We start from the raw sequence: 22,846 nt of genomic DNA, 5'->3' as shown, positions 1-22,846 counted from the left end.
TACCTGCGTGTACATATTAAGATAGCTCACATGCATTGCCTACCCCTTTATGGTGCCTAATCCCATATCAGAAGGATCATCTAAATAACAATGACTAAGTACATCTCATATTTACCAAAACACACATATATGTATTCAGCAATGGAAAGAAACTCATATCTACTTGTCACCACCCTCTGTGGGACTATCAGCATTCAATTTCTTCATCTGCTCCCTGTGGAGACTAAAAATGTAACAATACAAACATGGACAAACAGAGCATGTGCATATAGCAAACACATGTAACCTGTACATATACTTGACACACATATGGGCCCATTCATTTCCATATATACATGCATACTTCACACTGGAGCTCCAGACACACACACATCCATTAAATCATAAAGATTATGATAAATTATTTTCCTACAAATAATCACAGGGTTAGTTATAATTCCTGCACAGCTGAATATTGAGGAAAAATAAACAAACATGTCATTAGATGGCTTCGACTTCTTATCAATGTGTATATCACTGAAAAATAAACATAATAATGATTATCTAAAATTTATGCCATTTATCGAATTCTAAAGACATTAAATATGATTTAAACAGCCAATACTGATACCAACATTACATATTAATATCTTTGTGCAGTTTTTGAATATGTCTATGGCAAACCCCTCTCTTCTAATTACCACAGATGTTCAGAACCTTTTAAACTATATTTGAGGTTTCGCCTTAAGGGCCAACTGCCAGAATTTTAACATTTTTCTTTCTGAGATTCCAATCAAAGTTTTTACCACTGTTACACAAGGTTTAAAAATCAAATACTGGCATTTCTAAAAACAGCTTAAATTATACAGTTACAAATTGTTAAACCATATATTCATAATTCTCCATACATTATACCAATGATGTTACATCGTATCACTCATAGCTGAAATCTTAGCTAACTGCCGTGTCTCCCCTCCCCCCTTCTTGCTACCAAACCTGTATACCATGATACCTCTGCTGTGGATATATACGAGTCACACTGGGGGGAGGGGCCTGACCTTCATCATCACTCACATGGCACTAACAACACAATGCCATGTGCAGAATGCATTGATCTTTTAACTGGACTGAGTGTGTGTCCACTATGCATTTCCTTACACTAAGGAAAATATACACACACTTAATACCTTATTTCTGTAACCATTCCTTACTTAATTTGTTTTTCCAACTATCCAATATCTTATCAGCAGTTTCTCACCTCCATTTCTAACTGCTCTTTCCTTAAACTATCTTTTGGGTTGATTTCCATACTGGCTGACTCTGCACTCCCCCCATTCTGTTCTTCAATCAGAGCTTATTCCTCTTTGTAACTTATGCTCCTGTATCTGTCCTGCATGATCTAATCTCCATTGGTTCCCAACATTTACTATCAAACAATCCTATCTTAGGAACCCCTGCTCTCTTAAGGATTTTTATTTATTTATTTATTTTTTTCCTTTTTCTTTTACTTGGGCGGCAACTTCTCTCTCTCTCTCTTTCTATTAGTTCATATGGGGTGTACCCTATCTCAGAGGGTCCCTTCCCCATACTAGCTGATGGCCAGTCAGCTGTGAGCTTCCCACCCCTCTAGGGCAATTAAGACAATAGAGGGTCACTCTTGACTACTCGAGGGTCATACATACTGACCTCTCTTAGTGGGATCTCCCAAACAGTCACTCTGTTTTCACTGAACTAATCTCTAATGTACAAGTTTCCGGTATCTGTGCTCAAGGCAAAACCTATTCTGAACACCCCTGAATCTTTACACGTACTTGCGCGGATTCTACTCAGTCCTTAGTGTTTAAACAAGGACTTTTCAATCACTCAGTATTAAGGATGGAGACTGACTCTCCCTTCTATGCCTCCCTATACACTTTATAACAGATGTATCAATCAAATGACAGCATGGACAGTATACAAAGAATGAGGTATAACATTCCCACCCCCTTTACAGACAATATATTCTACTGGTTCTTCCGAGCTATATAAAAATGGCGTTGATTTTATACTATATGCAGCACTAACCTCACTTATCAACACACAGGATCCGGGACACGTAGGAACTCAGATTAATTATTTGGTAAAGCAAACGCTTACCTTTCTTTCAGCGCTGATTTATTCATCTGAGGTCCTCCGTGCCCGTCTCCAAATCGGTTGGTGAGTGGATCAGTACACTATCGGCTGCACATCAAACGATCATCAACGCCCCACGTTGGGCGCCAGTTTCTGTCGGGGGAAAATCATAATACCCCAGAGATATGCTGTCTGTAAAGGAAAATTAATTAACAGGCCAAGATCGGCCTCCGCCATCTTAGCCTGGAGAACCACAAGACACATGGTGGTCGTGTATCAAAATGGATTCTGGTTTAATGGTGGCTAGAACAAAGTATATATCACATGGCATAGACAGAACAGGATTGGCTAGTATAATTAGCATACATCCATTGGTGGAGAAGTTTGTAACAATAGCCCTGATGCATATCTATTGGATAAGAAACTGGAGAGAGGACACACCCCCCTGAGGACTCTAAAATGGAGTCTTGTGAGCACATGGTCTGGTGACCGCATGATCACACAAAATGGCGGCCATCAGCACATGTCTCAAATACACATCCTAGATGTCTATCTCATGGTATTCTAAAGACAATAGACATCCTTGTTGGAGACAATTAACTTAATTACCCTTCTCTTGTCCCTTTATCTTAAAAAGGGTCTTTGGTCTTTGATCCTTTCCTAACAATGCCCGTGGTTCCTGCCGAACTGTCTCCATTTTAATTAGTTTCTTTGTAAGATAGCATCACCCAATACACAGGCAAGATCCAAACTGCATCTCTCTGGGAGAGAGAGATGGACAGATAGAACCATCTCAGCCCCCACCTCTATACACAATTTTTCATAAGATATTATTGTTCCCCCACACAACCATTGCTGTACAGCCGTAATAACAAAATATTTTGTGTCGCCTTCTATTTATCAGAGAATCTGGCAGTGAGAGGGTTAAATTTAATTTGGCTTATTAAGCAACTAAACAGGTATAGTTCACCCCCCCCCCTTTCACATAGACTGTGCTCCTGCCCTCCCTCATGGGGTGAAAATACGTAATGGAATTTGTGATGAAGGGGGGAGGGGGGATGTTGAAATTCAGAGGAGTGAACAAAAGGGTTTATTTAAAGCGTAGAACGTTCTGCTCCAAAATCACAGTGAGTATGACCTCAAAGGCAAAGCAAGGCCACCTGAGGAACGGTGTGGGGGTGGCAGTGGCTAAAGATGAAAAACTTCAATTGTGCTCTGTATTTTCTGGCTGAGAGTCACCTAAAGATCAGCAGATATGGATATCAGTCACTTTTGCACATTTGGAAGTTCATTTCTGTGTTTGCTTTGCACAATCATTTACAATATAAGGCTGGTTTCAGGGGCAGTAGTGCAGAGGCATATAGGTGTCCGTATTATAGCTATACCCCTACTGGAGAATACGCACACTAATCTGAAGGGTATCTTACATCTCTTATAACATAACATTTTTTTTTTCTTATGTAGATTGTGAGCCCCACATAGAGCTCACAAAGTACATTTTTTTTTCCCTATCAGTATGTCTTTTTTTGGAATATGGGATGGAAATCCATGCAAACACGGGGAGAACATACAAACTCCTATTTTGCCCTTGGCGGGATTTGAACACCAAGACACCAGTGCTGCAAGACTGCAGTGCTAACCACTGAGCCACCGTGTGACCCAGTGGCATAACTAGGAATGGCGGGGCCCCGTGGCGAACTTTTGACATGCCCCCCCCGACCGACGCTGAAGACCTCGACCAACTGACCCCTACCACCGCCGCCACCCCCCGCGCATTTCTGCACACACTATATTGGCCCCCATATTGGCCCCTGCACACAGTATTGTGTCCCCATAGTGGCCCCTGCACACAGTATTATGTCCCCATAGTGGCCCCTGCACACAGTATTATGTCCCCATAGTGGCCCCTGCACACAGTATTATGTCCCCATAGTGGCCCCTGCACACAGTATTATGTCCCCATAGTGGCCCCTGCACACAGTATTATGTCCCATAGTGGCCCCTGCACACAGTATTATGCCCCATAGTGGCCTCAGTACACAGTATTATGTCCCTATAGTGGCCCCTGCACACAGCATTATGTCCCTATAGTGGCCCCTGCACACAGCATTATGTCCCTATAGTGGACACTCATGAACAATTATTATACTCTGGGGTCTTTTCAGACCCCAGAGTATAATAATCGGAGACCCAAGGGGGGGATACAAACATAAAAAACTCTCTTACTTACCTTTCTCCCGACTCCCCTCCTCTACGTCGGCCATTTTCCGGGACGTCATGTGTCAGGGCCCTGCGTCGCAGGTCATATGACGTCACGCAAGTAGGCCGAAGCCTGCGCGGAGCCTGGAGAGGTAAGTAACAGTGTTTTTTATGTTTCTTACCTCTCCGGGCCTCCGATCGTTATAATCGGGGGTCCGAAAAGACCCCCGAGTATAACAGTGCTTGTGGGGCCCGCGGTGTCACTTACCGATCCCGGCCCCTGCCAGGATCGGTAAGTATATGGGGCCCGTTACCGGCTGGAATAATTCCAGCCGGTAACGGCCTATTAAAAAAAACAAAAAACGCAGCGGTAGCGGCTGTCACCGGGCCCCCTAATGTCCCGGGCCCTGTGGCAGCTGCTACTGCTGCTATCACGGTAGTTACGCCACTGGTGTGACCCCTCTCTTAAACCATAACTTTGACACTGGTGGAAAACATTATATGTTGGGGTAGAATAAAGGGTTTAAGAGGAACCTATCACATAGCTCTCAACCAGCCCCGATCCAACGGGGGAAGATGAAGGGGGGCATTAAGCTGGTGGCAGTTGCCCCATAGTTTAGTGTTCCCCTCCAGCTGCCCCAGTTTAATGTCCCCCTCTAGTTTCCGCCAGTTTAAAATGGGGCATAAATAGAGGGAATTAATACTGTAGGGCAATTGGAGAACACTATAATATAGGGGCATATAGTGTTAAGGTGACTGTAGGAGGCACATGGATAAATGAATGAGAATAGACTCTTTCTGTCCTTTGATAATTGGGAGGTATGCTATCACCATACAAATGTTGTCTAGTCTACCAAGCCATTTATAGAGAAGGAGGAGCAGAGTAGATTGATATATAGTTTGGTGTAAAAACATATTGCATAACATGTAACCTAGTGATGAAATTTGTGACTATTCTATGATCAGGAGACCAGTCGGTGGTCTCAGTCAATGATGATAAGCTTCCATATATGAAATGGTACACTTATGTCATTCACCAATTAGCCACCCGCTTGACTATTACACCCAGAATGAGCAGAGATTTAATGGGGTTTTCCAGGGAGTTAACCTTAACCTATATCCTCCAGTGGTTTATTTAACCTGCACCATGGGACCATGCACTTGTTCCAGAACCAGCACCCACTCCCTGGGTTGCATTGCCCCTTCTCCTGTTTCACCTGTACTATGGGGGATTGGCAGACTACAGTAAAGTGAGCCCCATAGCCTGGTAACTGCCTGTGAAAATGGGAGAGATGGGAGAGACATAGTGACCTGGGGGCTGGCTGCTAGTTCTGATCACATGACCCAGGTTTGGAACCAACCTGGAACCCCCAGGTCCAGGTTGAGTAAATCCCAGAGGAAGTACGGTAAGTTGAATTAAACTCTCTTTAAATAAATAAAATACTAATTCTAATTATTCTCTACCCACAAAACAATATATCAATCTGCTCAGCACTTCCTGCTCTATACCATGACATTTTATTAACCTATCTTACTTTCTTTTTGGAGAAAACAGGCTCTAAACTTCTCCCTAGCAACTATATGTTGTACAGGAGATCTGTAGGGATTGTGAGCTTTATATGCAGCAGTACATACAGAATATAAAAATCACATTCCTGACTCTGTTTTTAACTAGTGATTGAATTCTTTAAAAAAGTGAAATGATAGAATTTAAGGTAATAAGTGTAAAGGTAAGGACCAGTCTATATGCCAACCCTTTATATTATACCTTGTAGCATATAGAGCTGCTCTATTTACTGCCTTTCGGGTCAGCACTTGTCAGATCGAGAAGGACTTGGAGAAGTGGTAGTCTCTTTAAGACCCATCTACAGGAATGCTTTACTTGGTGGTTGGAGGTCCTCATGTGAAGGATGACAGATTTCAGAGGTGGAAAAAAACATATACACACCTTATTACATACCTTGCATTTTCTATGTGCCTCCATAAGCTTCAAAGTATCTAGTATTGCCACAAGCAACATAAAAACCTTATATAACTGCAATCCAATAACACTGGCCGCATAGTTGCAACTAATGACATTAGCAAGTGACGTATTTTACCAACAATGTATGCTATACAGAATGTCCTACAGATGACTGATAACATAAGTGGATAATATTCACCCTACTATATATTGTATTGTATTTCTATGTACATTATTTATGGGACAAATCTGGTATGAGTGATACTTTTCCCTTTAAACTTGCAAGCATAGTAGTGACCTTTGTCCGCCCCCTGCCTGTGAACCTTCCTTGTTCCCATCAGTCCGAGCTCCATACTGTAAGAGACCGCAGCGGGCTGTCTCTGAACTTCTGTAATAACAATTCACCCTTTCACACCGGAATGACCCACAGCAGCGCAGCACATATGTACTTGTGAGGTCAAGTTCCCAACGCAACATGACGGAACTGCTGAGCAATCTCATTCATGTCAGCAGGCATGCATTACTGGAAAGGTGCTCAAGAAAGTTCTGAGAAAGTCCAGAAATTGTTCACAGGTGCAAAAACACTCCATGCTGCTTTAAAAAGATATCGTAAGAAAACATTTGGATATGAAGTCCAAACTTCTTAAAAAAGTTTGCTTTAGAAATATTCGCATTTTAACCTGTTTCACCGAAAATGATCATCTGGCAGCCTCTTGCCGCCATGTCCATTTACCTAAGCCAAACAGCAGTGACTGACAGGGGATCTCAGTTTACCCCTTTCCTTAAGGTCGTATTCACACAGTAATGAAAAAGAGTTTTTGCAACATCCACCACACAGCAGTTTTGAGAACACACTGATTTTAAAGTGTCTATTTACATGACCAGTCTTTTGACTGACTGTCAAGAAAACTGTCATGGCCACACAGACCCAATAGAAATCAATGGATCCATTTTTAACTGATGTAAAACAGATCAGTGGGTTTGATCAAAAAACAAAGACCAAATAAATTCATTTATTTCACTGGAATTTAAAAACTGATTCAAAACATATGACACCCAAAAATAGAAAAATGGAACAAAACATATGCAATACAGCAGTTAAAAACTGACATAAAAGTTTGTTTTTAATGGCTGTTCCATATGTCAAAAATGTCTCTGTAATGTGAATTAAGCTACATTCACACAACTGTGACTAATGGCTACGTGACGTCCGTTTTCTTTTTTAACAGACGTCACACAGCAACATTAAATTCAATGTCAGTAAATGAAGGTTGCTCATATTTTATGCGTTGAAAAAAACAGATGCCCCTTAGGTGCAGGATGGTTGTAAAAAATTGATGTTTTTCATGGCAATTTGGCACCTTGGTCGTGTGCAGTTCAAGGCCAGGGTCCCCGCACATTCCTGCACACAGTATTATGCCCCATAGTGGTCCCTGCATACAGTATTATGCCCCTAGTACCCCCGAGTATAATAATCGGAGACCCAGGGGAGGATACAAACATAACTGATGTCGGCCATCTACAGTGATGGACGGAACGTCACGTGAGCCGAGCTTGCATCGCAACACATAAGGACACAAGTCACAGCCCATGGGACGTCATCAATTAGTTATGCCCCTGATGCAGTCAGTAACTTTTCAAACCTTGTATGAATCAATAGAACAAGCAAATAGAATAAATTGTGTAATATATCCTATTGACCCTCCCTACTAAAGTTTACACATTCTACATCTTCAGCTTCACTGTCAGCTCACTGTAAGATTAAATTACAAGTGCCCTTAGAAGTCTATGGAGAGGGGAGGGGGAAGGAGAGGCAGAGTGAGACAAAAGCAAAGACACAGGCAGAAAGAGGTTGCAGAAACTAATAGTAACTTCTATCACACCCCAAGTGCTTTACTCACTTCAAGGCTGGTGAGTATGTCTACATAATATCCCATATGGTATTGTTACTTCTGAATGAGGGAGAGTTAGATAGCAAAATCTCCTGTCTTCCACATGTATGTCATCTACAAAAAACATTGTAACAGCTAGTCTCCACCTATCTTAGTATTAGAGGCAGAGCCGGCAGAGGGCCAAATACCTAGAAAGTGGAAAATATCAGAAATGGTGTTATTCCTCATGTACACACTTCTCCTAAAAATGATCTGAAAGGATAGGTTCACTATGCATTCTACCCCTTAGTTATGGAGTTGTGTTTCTTGTTAATTCTCTTGTATTTTATCATAGAAGCTGACAGGCGATGCCCAACCACTAAAGACCAAGAGACCAAATCCATGTCCCTATATCCCTCCATCAATGAAAGGTGAGCTATGGCTGAAATCATAACTATGTGACTACCGCCTGCCAGTGTCTGCCCTAGTACACCATCTGGTTTTAATCTGATCTGAGCCCTAGCTACTGTATACTGATGATATATGATGAACTCAATAGCAGATCAGTATACGGTCAGTACCAAGGCTCCCCCTATTGGTGGACACAAAAACATTTATGTAGAACTTTTGAAATTCTTTACCAGGAAAAGGAAAATATTCTTTCAATTATTATTATTATTATTATTAATTTATTTATTTATTTTGTCTGTTCTACCCTGTACTATAATAACACAGCACTATTGGCCAAGCCTTTGCATGATTTAAAAAAAAATAACTCTGGTGATGTTTTTGTTCATTCATTCATATTAATTTGTAAGGGTCATATATTTCTAAGTGGTGTAGTGATGGGGGTGGGGGGGGGGGGGGTCAGCAGGTAGACATAGTACAGTCTCTAGCTTTCCATGTGATGCTGTGCTGATGCATCATGGAACTGATGCATCAATTCCATGGCAAGGCAAGATGGACTCCGATCAGTAGCTGAGGAGAAGCTGGATTACAGGGATATGAGTGCGGTATACATGAAGGAAGCCTGGAGTGTGAGAGACAAACTGTGAGGGGTGCAGAGATTGAAAAAAAACTTTTTTTTTCTGGCGTTCTTCCTTAATTTTAATAAATAATTTCAACATGACATTTCATATATCAGTGTGTTCATACTGAAACGTTTTAGGGCTCAGAATTTTGCCAAGTTTCTTAATACAATGGTGAAAACATGAAGTCCTCTTCTTTCTTAGGCTGTATTCACACTGAGTAACGCTGGCTTTTTTTGTGCTTATTTTTGCACATAGCGCCGCATTAACGCCGCGTAGCGCCGAGTTAATGCCGCGTTAACACCGTGCTATTTTGCGGTGGCATTGCCCGGCGTTAACGCGGCGCTATGTGCAAAAATAAGCACAAAAAACGCCAGCGTTACTCAGTGTGAATACAGCCTTAGATAGAAATGAAACAATCTTTCCACGTTTGATGTTTCCAACTGGTAAACACATGGAGTTCTTAAAAAAACAACCTCTAAATCAATTCCACATAACATAACAGGCCAGCAGATTACGCAAAACCAGCCATGTCCTTGCCAACAGATTTGGTGTCTATTTACTTCAGAAACCAGGGATTAGTCAATGTGCTACTGGCTGTGAGTATATGAAGGTATACAGATACAACTTGACAATACTAAATCAAACAGGAAAACAGTAGTAAATGGTCTTATTAATAAAGTTGTGTGATATTGATAGGCCATAAATATCAGACTGTTGGTAGCCCGACTCTTGGCACACCTGTCAGCCAGAGCAAGTGCTATGGCCTTTATGGTTTACAGTAGTCTGTACACCAGAACACCATACACTTCATTGGGGCTTTCATCTTGTTTCATCTTGGTTTGTTAAGTGAACCCCTTTAAGATGCATGTGTTTTTGTGACTGACTGATGATATCCTATGTAGATAATACACATGCTTTAGTGTATGTTTATTGATCAAATGGTTTGGCACTAAGTCTAACTATATGACTAGCTTAAAGAAAACCTCCACCAATTCCAGTTTTTAGCATTTGTTAATAGGCGCTGCTCCACTGATTCTGGTGCATATGGTATTTCTTCACTTATCTCCCACCATTCCTGAGCAATCACTGCAGTCAGTTTTGGTGCCTGATATTCCATTTAGTCTCTGCACTGTCAAGTAGGTGGTGTCAGGCAGGAGCAGGCAAGGGGGCATGACTCAGAGGTCCATTCAGAGGTGGACTGTCTCATAGCTCAGAATCACACACCTTGCCTGCTCCTGCCTGATACTGCCCTCCTGATAGTACAGTGTCTAAATAGCATATCAGGCACCAAAACTAACTGCACCGATTGCTCAGGAACGTTGGGGGCTAGAGAATAAAATTTCAATCGTGTCCGAATCAATAGAGCAGCACCTATTAAATTATGTCAGGACCAGGACTTGGTAGAAGTGGTGAAAGGTCCTCTTGAAAACCTATTCTAACTCATCTATCATTTCAATCTGCAGCCGTCCAGCGCTTAGTCCAATCTCATATGCAGTCCCTAGGGTCTCTTAGTGACAGTGACGATGAAGATGATGACAATGAAGAAGACACAAATGACACTGAAACTGGTAGAGAAGAACCCACATCTACTGAACCAGAAGAATGTGTGGATTGTGGCAAAAGTAAGATCACAAGCCCGTATATTACTGAGGTATTAGATATTTTGTCAATTTCTCAAAAACAACTATTTTTGCTGTTGCTTTCCAGATGATGAGGGTTCTCCCAATAATACTCTAGAAACCCTTCTGAACCACACTGTGCTGGAGGACAGAGCAGACACGGATTTGCCAGACACACAAACAGGTAACAAAAGTTATCCTTATAGGTTTGCTGTGCTGACTCTTATATATTGGGATGGAACATGCAGGATAATATATAACTTTAATATAAATATAATATTATATATAATTTAACTTTAAAGGGATTATCCAGTTTCAGACCAATATTGAGAGACAAATATTATTGTTTGTATAATGAAAATAGTGCAGTTTCCCAATATGCTTTTGTATCAGTTCCTTGGGGTTTTCTAGATCTCTGCTTGCTGTCATTCTGATTACATTCAGTGGATAAAAGTCTGACCATGGTCATGTGATGTATAGTCCATGGTCATGTGAAATTCTTCTTCATTTTCTGCCACCATAATTTTTGCGTGGGCTAGCTGCGACTGGATGCCGGTGCAGTGCATCAGCATTCCATCATGGCATCCTGCTCGAGCCGCGGACCACGTGGGTGGACTCCGCAGCATCATCGAACAGGACGCTTCTTTTTTCTGCGTCTTGCTGCGATCTCTGCCTCCCAATGAAAATAATAGGAGGTGGATTCAGCCCCCAAATCCATTGCAAATTCCTCCATGTGAACTGACCCTGTGATGGTTGTGCAGGGAAGCTGAACACTTAGTGACAGATTTCCTCCGCAATAACAAGTGAGGGCAGCACGGTGGCTCAATGGTTAGCACTACAGCCTTGCAGCGCTGGAGTCCTGAGTTCAAATCCTGCCAAGGGCAACATCTGCAATGAGTTTGTATGTTCTCCCCGTGTTTGCATGGGTTTCCTCTGGGTACTCTGGTTTCCTCCCACACACCAAAGACATACTGATAGGGAATGTAGATTGTGAGCCCTATATGGGACAGTGACTGACAGTGTCTGTGAAGCTCTGCGGAATATGATGGCGCTATATAAGTAAGCATAATAAATAAGTAAATAATAAATAGTGGAAAACCCCTTTATCTGTTTCACTTAAAGGGGTTTTCCAGCCACCAAAGCTTCTTTTATACTGATGACCTATTCACAGTATACTATAGGCCATCATTGTCTGATTGGTGGGGGTCCAACACCCAAATCCTGCACTGAACAGTTGTATGGGCTGCCTCTGGGCAGCTGTAGCTATTGCTGTGGAAGGGACCAGAAGCAGCTCTGTTCCTATTCAATAGGCGCAGAGAAGTTGTACCCTGGCGCCACCACTATAGAGTGGACAGGACTTCTATTACTTGAACAGGAGCAGATCTGCTTCCAACCCCCTCCATAGCAGTTGCTTCCCAGGGGCAGCTTAAACGGTTGATTGGTGAAGGATCCGAGTGTCGCCCCTCCACTGGGCATAGGTCATCAGGGTAAACGCTGTTATCTCCAGTCGACAGTTTCCAATAGCTCATGTTACTGCTGTATGGGAAATTTCTGAATGTTGTTAGCAGGGCAAAGTAGCAGCTCAGGAAAGATGGGTGCCCCGATTAGCATGCACAGAAACGGAAAGGACTGATTAAAAATGAACATGTTAGGAAGGAGGCCAACAGTTAGAGATGTACATCTGCTCTCTCTGGTCCGCAGATTGGAGTATCGACATGGTGAATAAAATATATTACCTTTATTGGACAAAAACGTACTGCACAACGTGTTTCGAGCTCCACAGGTTCTTCTTCAGGTAATTGTCCATCTGTAGTTGTTGGCCTCCTTCCTTCCATTACCGTCTGGTCCTCGGTGACCAGTCTGTGGATTCTGCAGCCACCTCAACCTCTTTGCTTCCATTGGTGTTGTGACTCATTCACAGCACCTGAAGGTGAGAGACCAACTGGTCCATTTCTCTGTACATTTTTATTTCCAACATCCATTGCAAACTTATCTACACTATAAGCACACTAGGCGTTCTCCCCCTTTTTTGTTCTCGTAAAAATGAACATGTGTCAGTATCTGCTCTAATTATGATGAAGAATCTGGGTGAGACATTCCCTTTAAGTGACAGAACTCTGTAGATTTGGCAAATATACACCCCCACTTTTCCCCTTTAGACCTAATCCATCGAGCTGGCATCTTTTATCTTATTCCAATATGTACATCAAACAAACAAAACAGATACCCATAAGAGGGGTAAGGGGTAGAGGCACAGCCGAAGGAGTAGTATGAGCTATAATAACCTTTTTGTAGTCAGTTTTTTTTCTCATATAACTCAGAAGCTAAAATGCTTTCTTAGTAAAAGTTTCAGAAGAAATTGTTCCCAAACTCCCACATTTGGCAATGAAATATAGGTGGAATAGTTGGCTTGTGTTCGGTTAGAGGACTACTTAACCTCTTATTTGCTGTTACATTCTAATTTAAGGAACCCAGTTCTTAAAGGGATTCTATCATTTAAAAAAAAAGTTTTTAAACTAAAAGCATATAGGAATAACCTTTAGAGCACATTGTCGTCATCCATTCCACCGCTGCCTCTGTCTCCTGTGCCTGACTCTGGTGGGGGTGGGCACTGTTAGCACGTAATACTGTGGGGTGGGCCACTGTGAACATATAATATTGTTTGGGGGCCAATGTGAGCATATAATTCTGTGTGTGGGGCAACTGTAGTGCATATAATACTGTGTGGGGCCACTGTGAGCATATAATACTGTGTGGGGGCCACAGTGGAGCACGTAATACTGTTTGGGGGCCACTGTGGTACACGTAATACTGTTTGGGAGTCACTGGGGTGCTCATAATACTGTTTGGGGGCCACCATGGAGCACGTAATACTGTTTGAGGGCTACTATGGAGTACGTAATACTGTTTTAGGGCCACTGTGGAGCATGTAATACTGTGTGAGGTCCACTGTGGCACACGTAATACTGTTTGGGGGTCACTGTGGTGCTCATAATACTGTTTGGGGGCCACCATGGAGCACGTAATACTGTTTGAGGGCTACTATGGAGCACGTAATACTGTTTTGGGGCCACTGTGGAGCATGTAATACTGTGTGAGGTCCACTGTGGAGCACATAGTACATTGTGTGGGGTCCACTGCGGAGAATGTAGTCTGTCCCAGTATTGTCTACATGCTCAGCACTGCGCTGCTCACTCAATGTATTCTTGATAATTGCAGTTGTGGGTACTAAAGCTGTAGCCCTTTCAAGTATCAGAGATATCGCTTCAGCTCCTGTAAGCGCCACTATCAAGAATTCAATCTAGGAAAGGGGTAGGGGACCCCGGACAAAAGTTTGAACCCAGGCCCACGAGACTTTAGTTACACCATGGCGTGTGGGCATGCTTTCATGATACTACTGCTCCCAACACTTTCTAACAGACACTTCAGAACTACCAAGATGGCAGATAATGCAGCTAAATGACCTTCCTGCTTATCTCAGCCAATGAAGAACCCCCTATCAAAGTCTGCCAACTTAGGAAAATGTCTTTGAGTGCATCACAGATGTACAGTATGTCTAGCAGTCAATCATCTCTCAGCAGAAGTAGCCTCTGAGATTGGGTGTAGCACTATTGTTGTTATGACTAGATGCTGGTGTAAATATCTTTGGCGCAGTGTGGCACATTTATTTTGGGCTATAATTTTTAGACACATGAGTGTAGATTTTCAGCAGAAAGGGGCATGGTTTAATTGTTACAAAAATGTGTAGACTCAAGTAACCCAACTGAAAGGTGGTATAGACATAGACTACATAATCTAAAGATACGTCAGATTCATCATCCAGCATCAGGTACTGTGATAAATCTGGCGTATCTTCAGACTTCCTGTCTAAGTTTGCACTTGTCCAACAACTAGTAAATCTGGGCTAGTGTGTACATGTCAGTACTTAAGAGTCATCCTGAAATGGAAAATCTAAGGGTCTTTGCATAGCAACTTACATTTCCAAAAGTGAATCATAATTTAAGAATACTAAGAAAACGTATTTTCCAGTCTCCAGATGCCAGGGACAGGGAGTGACATTATGCTAAGGTCACTTCTCATTTAACCCTAACACTGACTTTGTGCAGAACATTTCCAGCAATAGGAAAAACAGTCAATGTTATCACTTTCTTTTCTCGCCACAGTCTGTTCCAGGTTGCGTCATGCTGGGTCTTTATTTCCAACTGGGATGGTGTTGTGCAATCTTCCCTAGATTTGCAGAACTGGCATTTATAGACATTAAAGGAAATGTGAAGGCAACAGGAAATGGTACCCTGGGTCATATACAATGTTCTATAGTTGTATTTCCACCTTTTAGAAGACCAATTACTTTATTGTACAGTATATGCACTATGCTATCTATAATATGCTATAACATATGGGCCACCTCAGATGCCTTCTTAACCTTACAGAGTCTTTGGACTAAAGATTTACGTAAATACAGTGGCGTAACTACCGCCGTAGTAGCAGAGGCAGCTGCCACAGGGCCCGGGACATTAGGGGCCTGGTGACAGCCGCTACCGCTGCTGTTTTTTATTTTTTCTTAATAGGCCATTACCAACTGGGCCCTATTTACTTACCGATCCTGGCAGGGATCCCGCGGGTCCCACAAACACTATTATTATACTCGAGGGTCTTTTCAGACCCCCAAGTATAATGATCGGAGGCCTGGGAGAGGTAAGAAACATAAAAAACACTGTTACTTATCTCTCCACGATCTGGGCAGGCTTCAGGCCTAGACGTCTGACGTCTCATGACCCCGGCCTGTGTCTTGGGTCATGTGACGTCTGACCTCATTGAAGATGGACTACAGCGGAGGCCGACAGTGTAAGAGCCAGGAGATAGGTGAGTAACAGTGTTTTTTCTGTTTGATTCACTCTCGGTCTCCGATTATTATACTCTGGGGTCTGAAAAGACCCCAGAGTATAATAATTGTTTATGGGTGTCCACAGTGGGGTATAATACTGTGTGCAGGGGCCACTATGGGGTACAATACTGTGTGTAAGGGCCACTATGGGGGTTAATACTGTGAGCAGGGGCCACTATGGGGGATGATACTGTGTGGAGGGGCCACTGAGGGACATAATAGTGTGTGCAGGGGCCACTAAGGGACATAATACTGTGTGCAGGGGCCACTATGGGACATAATACTATGTGCAGGGACCACTATGGGACATAATAATGTGTGAAGGGGCCACTATGGGACATAATACTGTGTGCAGGGACCACTATGGGGCATAATAGAGCACGCAGGAATGCGTAGGAGGGGGTCGGTCGAGGTCTTCAGCATCCATGTCGGTTGGGGGGGACCCCATGTCAAAATTTCGCCACGGGGCCCCGCCATTCCTAGTTACGCCACTGAGTAAATACACTCTCAAATACCAGAAAATAGGAAAGCTTATACATGTCATTACACCAGGGCTTGCTGTTGGTCCTACTCAAAACACTGCTGCAAAAACAGTTGATGAAGTTGGGGAAGAGTCATAAGAAGGTGCTGCTTGAGGAATTAGGGTGGTTTCACACAGAGTTACGCTCCGCTCATTCAGACACGTAAACATGTGTCAAAGTGACCACTGTAAAATAGAATCCCATAGACTTCAATGTGTGCCGGTGTTATGCGCTCTACACATTTAAATCAATGGGAGGCTTTTAAATCCATTGATTTCAATGTGTAGCGCACATAAGACCGGCACACAATGAAGTCTATGGGATTCTGTTTTACAGCAGTCACTTTGACTCCTGTTTACGTGTCTGAATGAGCAGAGCGTAACTCCATGTGAAACCACCCGTAGTGTACAAGAAGGTGTATAGGTTACCCAAGGAATATTCATGGGGTTTGCAGTGGTTGGATACTAGCTACATGAACGGTGTAGCATGCAAAAAGTAGAGAGTGTTGGGATGGTTGCTGCAGGAGAGTCTTAGGAGACGTTAACACTACCGCCGCTGTCCAACCTGGGGTTTCCGTCCTAAACCCCCAGGAAACTGGACAAGGGACGACTTGCGGGCGGTCAGCTTTAAAACCCATTCATTTGAATGGGTATTTAAAGGTAACTGTCGATGTTCATATGCAGCCATTCCACCTGGAAACAGGTTTTTATTTGCACAGACACAAAGTCCTGCATGTATGACTTTGTGTCCGCACAAAACTATAAACTAGAACTCCTAGTAAGCAGATGGTCAGGGCATGCTGGAGATTGTAGTGACAACAACTGGAATGCCATTGCAGAACTGTACTGTAGATAAATCTGAGTTATGAATATTACCTGTTAAATGTGATATATACAGTATTATGTAATTTGACATTTTTAATATTACACTTAAATGAAATGGGTTTTCTTTCCCACTAGATTAAAGTGGTCTTCTGACCCCAAATAAAGTTTTCATACTGATCACCTATGCACAGGTGCCGGAAGCTGAGCGGACAGAGTCCGTGTGCAATATGCTCCTATTAAGTAATAAGAGCGACACAGCAGCCCTGTCCACTCTACAGCAGTGTTTCCGAGGTATTGGAGGACGGCTCCTATCACTTGAATAGATGCAGCTTGCACACACTCCACTGGCCAAGCCGCCGGTGCCTGAAGGTTGTTGAAACAGCTGATCTGTGCGGGGTCCGGGTGTTAGACCACCACAGATCACATACTGATGACCTATCTGTGGACAGATTATCAGTATGAAAATTTCATTTGGAGCTAGAAAACCCGTTTAAATATATATGCAGCTGTACACATTAGAGATATCAACAGTTGTACAATCCTAGATTATCTAATGGCTGTCTACAGTGTAATGTCCCTTTATGTAAATGTGACACTGTGCACTTCTCTATTGCAGATAAGCTGTGTGACAAGCAAGTGTCATCTGTGGAATAATCTCTCCATGTTACCGCTGCCTTACCTCTCTACAGACTGGAACCAAACTGCTGTCTCTTGAGTTAGTGTGGCCTCTTCTTCCCTCTGTCTACTTGCAGCATCCTGTCCATCCATGTCAGAGTCTTTAGCCCAGCTGCAAAAATCAGACAACCCTGTATATTTATGTGATATAGCCGGCTTTTGCACAGCAATAAACTCTATAACTTACACTTGTCCTATTACTGTGTATTGCTTACATGCAGTCAACGAACCTGGATGGAGCAGACATTTTATTCAGAAAGCATCTTAAGGATTCTTCAGAGATTATTAGAAATAACCCCCCCAGGCAGATGATGTCTTCAGACACAGAGTTGGAGAAGCAGGGAATTTATGCTTGGTTTGATATGTCATGCCATCTCATGATTGGTGGGGTCCCAGCAGTCGGAACCAATCTACATTGTTGACACTGGCTCTTGGGTTTATCTGCTCATTTGTCAAGTGATGTAGCTGCCTGCTCTCAGGAGGGGAGGGAGGGGCTGACAAGCAACGGAGCTCCTCATATAGGGGAGGGGGAGGTGAGAGGTAATTGGGGATTACTGTGTTGTCTACTTCCACTTATCAGCCAGTTTAATTGAATTTGGCTGATAAGGGCTGAGATAAGGAGTCCTCTTTATGTAATGCAAGCTGACTCAAATCCAACTCTGCTACATCAGTTTCCACATCAGCGTCATACTGTGGATGATAGCAGAGCAAGTGAAACCCCGCCCACCAATGTGCGAGAAATCCAGGAAGTGAAGAGAGCACAGAGCCTGCAGGCTGCAGAACAAGAGTTATGGGAATACCCCTTTAACCACTTTAAGTCTGAATAGTGGTGAACATCTCACCTTGGGGAAAAGGGGTCAGTGGGTCACATTTCTCCTGACAATCATTTATGGCATATATTTTAAGTTTAAAAAGATTTTCCCATTATTGCAACTTATCACCAACCACAGAATGGGCGATAAATTCCTGATCCGTGGGTGTGCGACTACTGGGACCTCCATGATCACGAGCGGTGGTCCTGCATTTCCCATGTGAATGGAGTGGCAGTCAGTCATGTACACAGTTGCTCCATTCAAAGCCTATAGACTGCTGAAGATATTGGCATTCAGCATCTGGCTATTTTTTACAATCCTATAGGTTTTACTGCTCCATTCAAATGGGGTACAGCCAGTGGCGTAACTACCGCCATAGCAGCGGAGGCAGCTGCCACAGGGCCCGGGACATTAGGGGCCCGGTGACAGCTGCTACCGCTGCTATCATTATACTTGGGGGTCTTTTCGGACCCCTGAGTATAATGATTGGCGGACTGGGAGAGGTAAGAAACATAAAAAACACTGTTGCTTACCTCTCCACGATCCATACAGGCTTCGGCCTAGTCGTTCGACGTCACATGAGCCGGGCCTGCAGGTAATACAGTCATAGGCTTCGATTTGTACTATTATAAGTACTTGCAGCACAGAAAATATACCCTGTAAAGATCTTATATACTGACTACCACTATGTATATGCATATTTAATGGCAGAGGCAGCTGTGACAGCATTAGAGCTCTTAATCTAATTGCTGGCACTGTATGTGGACCGGGTAGTTGAACTGGATGAGTCTCATTCTTGGTGTTTACTCTGGCATCTATATCATCCTTTGAATGTAGAGTAAACAAAGCTGGTTATATTAGGTCTTCCATTAAAAACTGCCAGAGGGTTGGAGGGGGGAAGCAGGTGGAGGCTAGCGGACGTGTATAAGTGTCCCTCTGTGACTCTTTATTTCCTTGTGTACACCGCATGTGTTGGTGACACTATTTGGGCTGTAGGCTGTGTTGGTAAAGACGTTCACACCTCACTCACACATTAAAGTGGCTGAGAATTGCACGTGCAGCACTCGCTCTACACTTTGTGACTAATTGATTACAACACATTAGATACATGGTGGAGCGAAATGTGGCTAGATCTGCCGTGTAATTATGGACACGACATGGATCATGCATACCAGCTGTATAATAATGTATAGGGCCAAATAGTAAAATAAATGCATGTGACACCTACAGGTACTGGGCCTCGTGCATCCAGCCCATTGTATAGTATAAGAAGAGCCTCAGATCACTTCTTTAAAGGGATTCTACCATTACAAAACCTTTTTTCTGTGGATAAGATGTCGGAATAGCCTTTAGAAAGGCTATTCGTCTCTTACCTTTAGATGGGATCTCCGCCCGCCGTTCCTTAGTAATACCGTTTTTTACCGGTATGTAAATTAGTTCTCTGGCAGCGATGGGGGCGGGCCCCAGCGCTGAAAATGCGATGAGGGCGTCCCCACTGCTGCTCGAGAACAGGATCTTGCGACGCCTCTATCTTGTGCTGGATCCTCCCCTTCTTTCCTCATCTTTCTTCGGCGGCGTCACCTTTGACACCTGCGCAGTTGGCTCTGCCAGTGAGACACTAGTAGAGCCGACTGCACATGCGCGCAGTTGTGGCCTTGGAACTATGGCTGCCGGTCGGCATGCGCAGTCGGCTCTACTAGTGTCTCACTGGCAGAGCCAACTGCGCAGGCGTCGGAGGTGACGCCGCCGAAGAAAGACGAGGAAAGAAATCCAGCAGAAGATAGAGGCACTGCTTGCAGCACTTTTTTTCTCCGCATTTTTCATGCGGAGAGGGGAACAGAATCCTCATATGGAGTTCCAAGCGCGGATGTGAACTGAGCGCAAAAGAAGCTCCAGCTCACTGGTATTTTCAGCAATAGCTCCTGTTGTGTCTAGAGAAGTTCAACAGTTGTATACACCAAGAAGGAAGATGGATCTGCAGCACAATAAAATCATCCACTTTTAGTGAGGCCTTAAAAAAAAAACATAACATCAAAACAAGAAGTATCAGAAGGGGTGGTGGAACCATCTACATGTTTTGGACAAAACCTATGTCCTTATTTATGGCAACATATAAGGAATAAATAACACATAAATATACAGGATTTCAAGTGGCAAACAAACTATATACAATAAAAATGTAATGCAATGAGTTGTGGTAGGTGCCAGATTATTAGACGTTCTGGATTACTGGAGAGATTTAGAAAAATGTAATATTATGATTCTGGGCTATTCATGAGACTAGTACTTTCCTGCTCCTGCCACCCCCTCAGCAAAATGATCAGTGAAGGACAGGCATCCATACTGCAGCTCTATTCAATTCTATGTGACTGTTGGCGATAGCTGAAAGATGTACACAGCTGTTTTTTTTGGTTGGGCGGTAAGGAACACCCCCTCTGACAGTACAAGTCTATTGGCAGTACTGTCATGAGGGGGGTTCCTCACAGCCCAGCTAGGGGTCAGGAACGCCCTTATGACAGTAAAGAGATACCGGTAACTGCACCAATATCTCTTATAGGTAGTGATGCACATAATGGGGAAGCCGACAGTGCACTGTATATAAAACCGCATGTGGCCAAGGACATGAAAGGTCCCCTTTAAATAGGACAGCGCTGCAGCTGTACCATGTGACCAGTGAATGTGATGTCATCAACATGAGGTAAAGACTGCAGCACTCGCAAGTGCCATTGGCTCTTCAAACAGCTGATCAGTGGGGGACCTGGGTGTGGATCCCCCACAATGTGATTGATTCTAAGGTAGGCAATCAATGCTAAAGCTAAGGCCCCATGTAGTGGCCCACTGTGGGAAAAACTGTGGCGCAAACGCATATATCTATAGGTAACCTGCTGGCGTACGTAGGCATAACTGGTGTCCTGCAATGTCCAAAACTGCGATGGTTCTGGAAATCACAGGACTTTTGCTCATGTTCACTTTTGCAGAACACAGTGGAGGGTGAAAAGTCTGTGCATGCTACCTCTTCTGTATGTGACATCACCTTCAGGAGTAGGGAAGAATTATTCATGTGACCAAGAGTCAAGCGTCATCAGGGGAGGCAGAGGGACAAGCTATGCTCCACAAAGGTAATAAACAGGGCTCTGGGGTCCCTGCTCATATATCAGTAATAAAGCTGAATGCACTGGTAAGCTTTATGGTTCTCCACATAACGCTGGGTTAACACCAGCGCCCGATCACTGCTTTCAGGTTTCCATCTTCTGCCGGCAGAAGATGGAAACCTGGCAGACGGTGTCCGGCCGTGAGCGCCGGTGAATGTTTTGCGCTCTTCGTGGCAAAATCTTTTTTTTTTTTTTAACCGGACACAAAGTATTGCATGTCCGACTTTGTGTCCGGTTAAAAAAAAAACTGTTTTGCCACGGAGAGCGCAAAACACTCATGGACGGTCACTTTTCAAACCCAATCAAATGAATGGGTTTGAAAAATGACTGCAGGTTTCCGTCTCTTGCCCAGTTTCAGGCAGGAAACAGAAACCTGCATAACGGAGAACCCGGGCGCAGATGTGACAGAGCCCTAACCCCTTAAGAATAAACTAACAACTGCTCCCAAAGAGCTGTGTCCCTACATATTCTGACACTCACACATCAGAGGGACACATTCTTTAACATGAAGAACGGTATTGAATTTTTGTGACTTTCCTGCAATAATGCAGCAATCTTCATATCGCATGACAAAAGTCGCCGTGCAGCCCTAGCCTTAAATTCTTAATTTTTGTGACATGCAGTGGTTGTGTTGTGTCAGGTGTCACAATGCGAACAAACGACAATCATTAGATGCAAAGTTACAATGACCTGACCAAATACTGTAAATCCCCCTGATTTTAGGCACCTAAACCCTGCCAAACTCCTGAACATTGCCTTAAACAGGACCTTTCACCACCTCAACCAATGCAAGCTCCATATATAGGTTGTCCAGGTGCCTCCTCCAATCCTGATCCAGCCCAGGGTATAGCAGTATGTTGGTGGATGGAGTCACCAGACAACTAATCCTGGGGCTGTCCATAAAACCACCCACTGCTGTATGAAGGCAAAGAAATCATTGTAACCATAGTATAATCTCCAGTAATAATCTGTATATTCCAACACAATCCCTGACTATACACAATGCCGTATACACAAACACTAGCCCTCAACCACCAGAAGGAGGAGCTGTAGACACGGTACACCGCTAAGCCACACCCACTGGATCGCTATCCACCGCGAGCAAAACAACTAAGGCCCACCTACTAAAGGAGGAGCCACCGCCGCCAGAGTAAGTTTACCAACTAAACCACGCCCCTATAGGCGGGCTTACGCACAACTCAT

General features: G+C 43.5%; 1 protein-coding gene across 1 annotated transcript in view; it reads left to right on the top strand.

Moving 5' to 3' along the window:
- Positions 1-17,851, top strand: part of PPP1R1B (protein phosphatase 1 regulatory inhibitor subunit 1B) — a 43,764-nt gene extending 25,913 nt beyond the window's left edge. Inside the window, exons 4-7 of the mRNA XM_075278392.1 lie at positions 8,480-8,555; positions 10,619-10,777; positions 10,863-10,958; positions 17,621-17,851. Coding sequence (XP_075134493.1) covers positions 8,480-8,555; positions 10,619-10,777; positions 10,863-10,958; positions 17,621-17,658 — 369 coding nt within the window. The 3' untranslated portion in view covers positions 17,659-17,851. The remainder of the gene's footprint in view (positions 1-8,479; positions 8,556-10,618; positions 10,778-10,862; positions 10,959-17,620) is intronic.
- Positions 17,852-22,846: the final 4,995 nt, after the last annotated feature.

Source organism: Leptodactylus fuscus, chromosome 6 (genome assembly GCF_031893055.1).
Source record: "Leptodactylus fuscus isolate aLepFus1 chromosome 6, aLepFus1.hap2, whole genome shotgun sequence".
NCBI classification, from domain to species: domain Eukaryota; kingdom Metazoa; phylum Chordata; class Amphibia; order Anura; family Leptodactylidae; genus Leptodactylus; species Leptodactylus fuscus.
The sequence above is the reverse complement of the archived record's forward strand: the minus strand, read 5'-3'. Positions and strand labels throughout refer to the sequence as shown.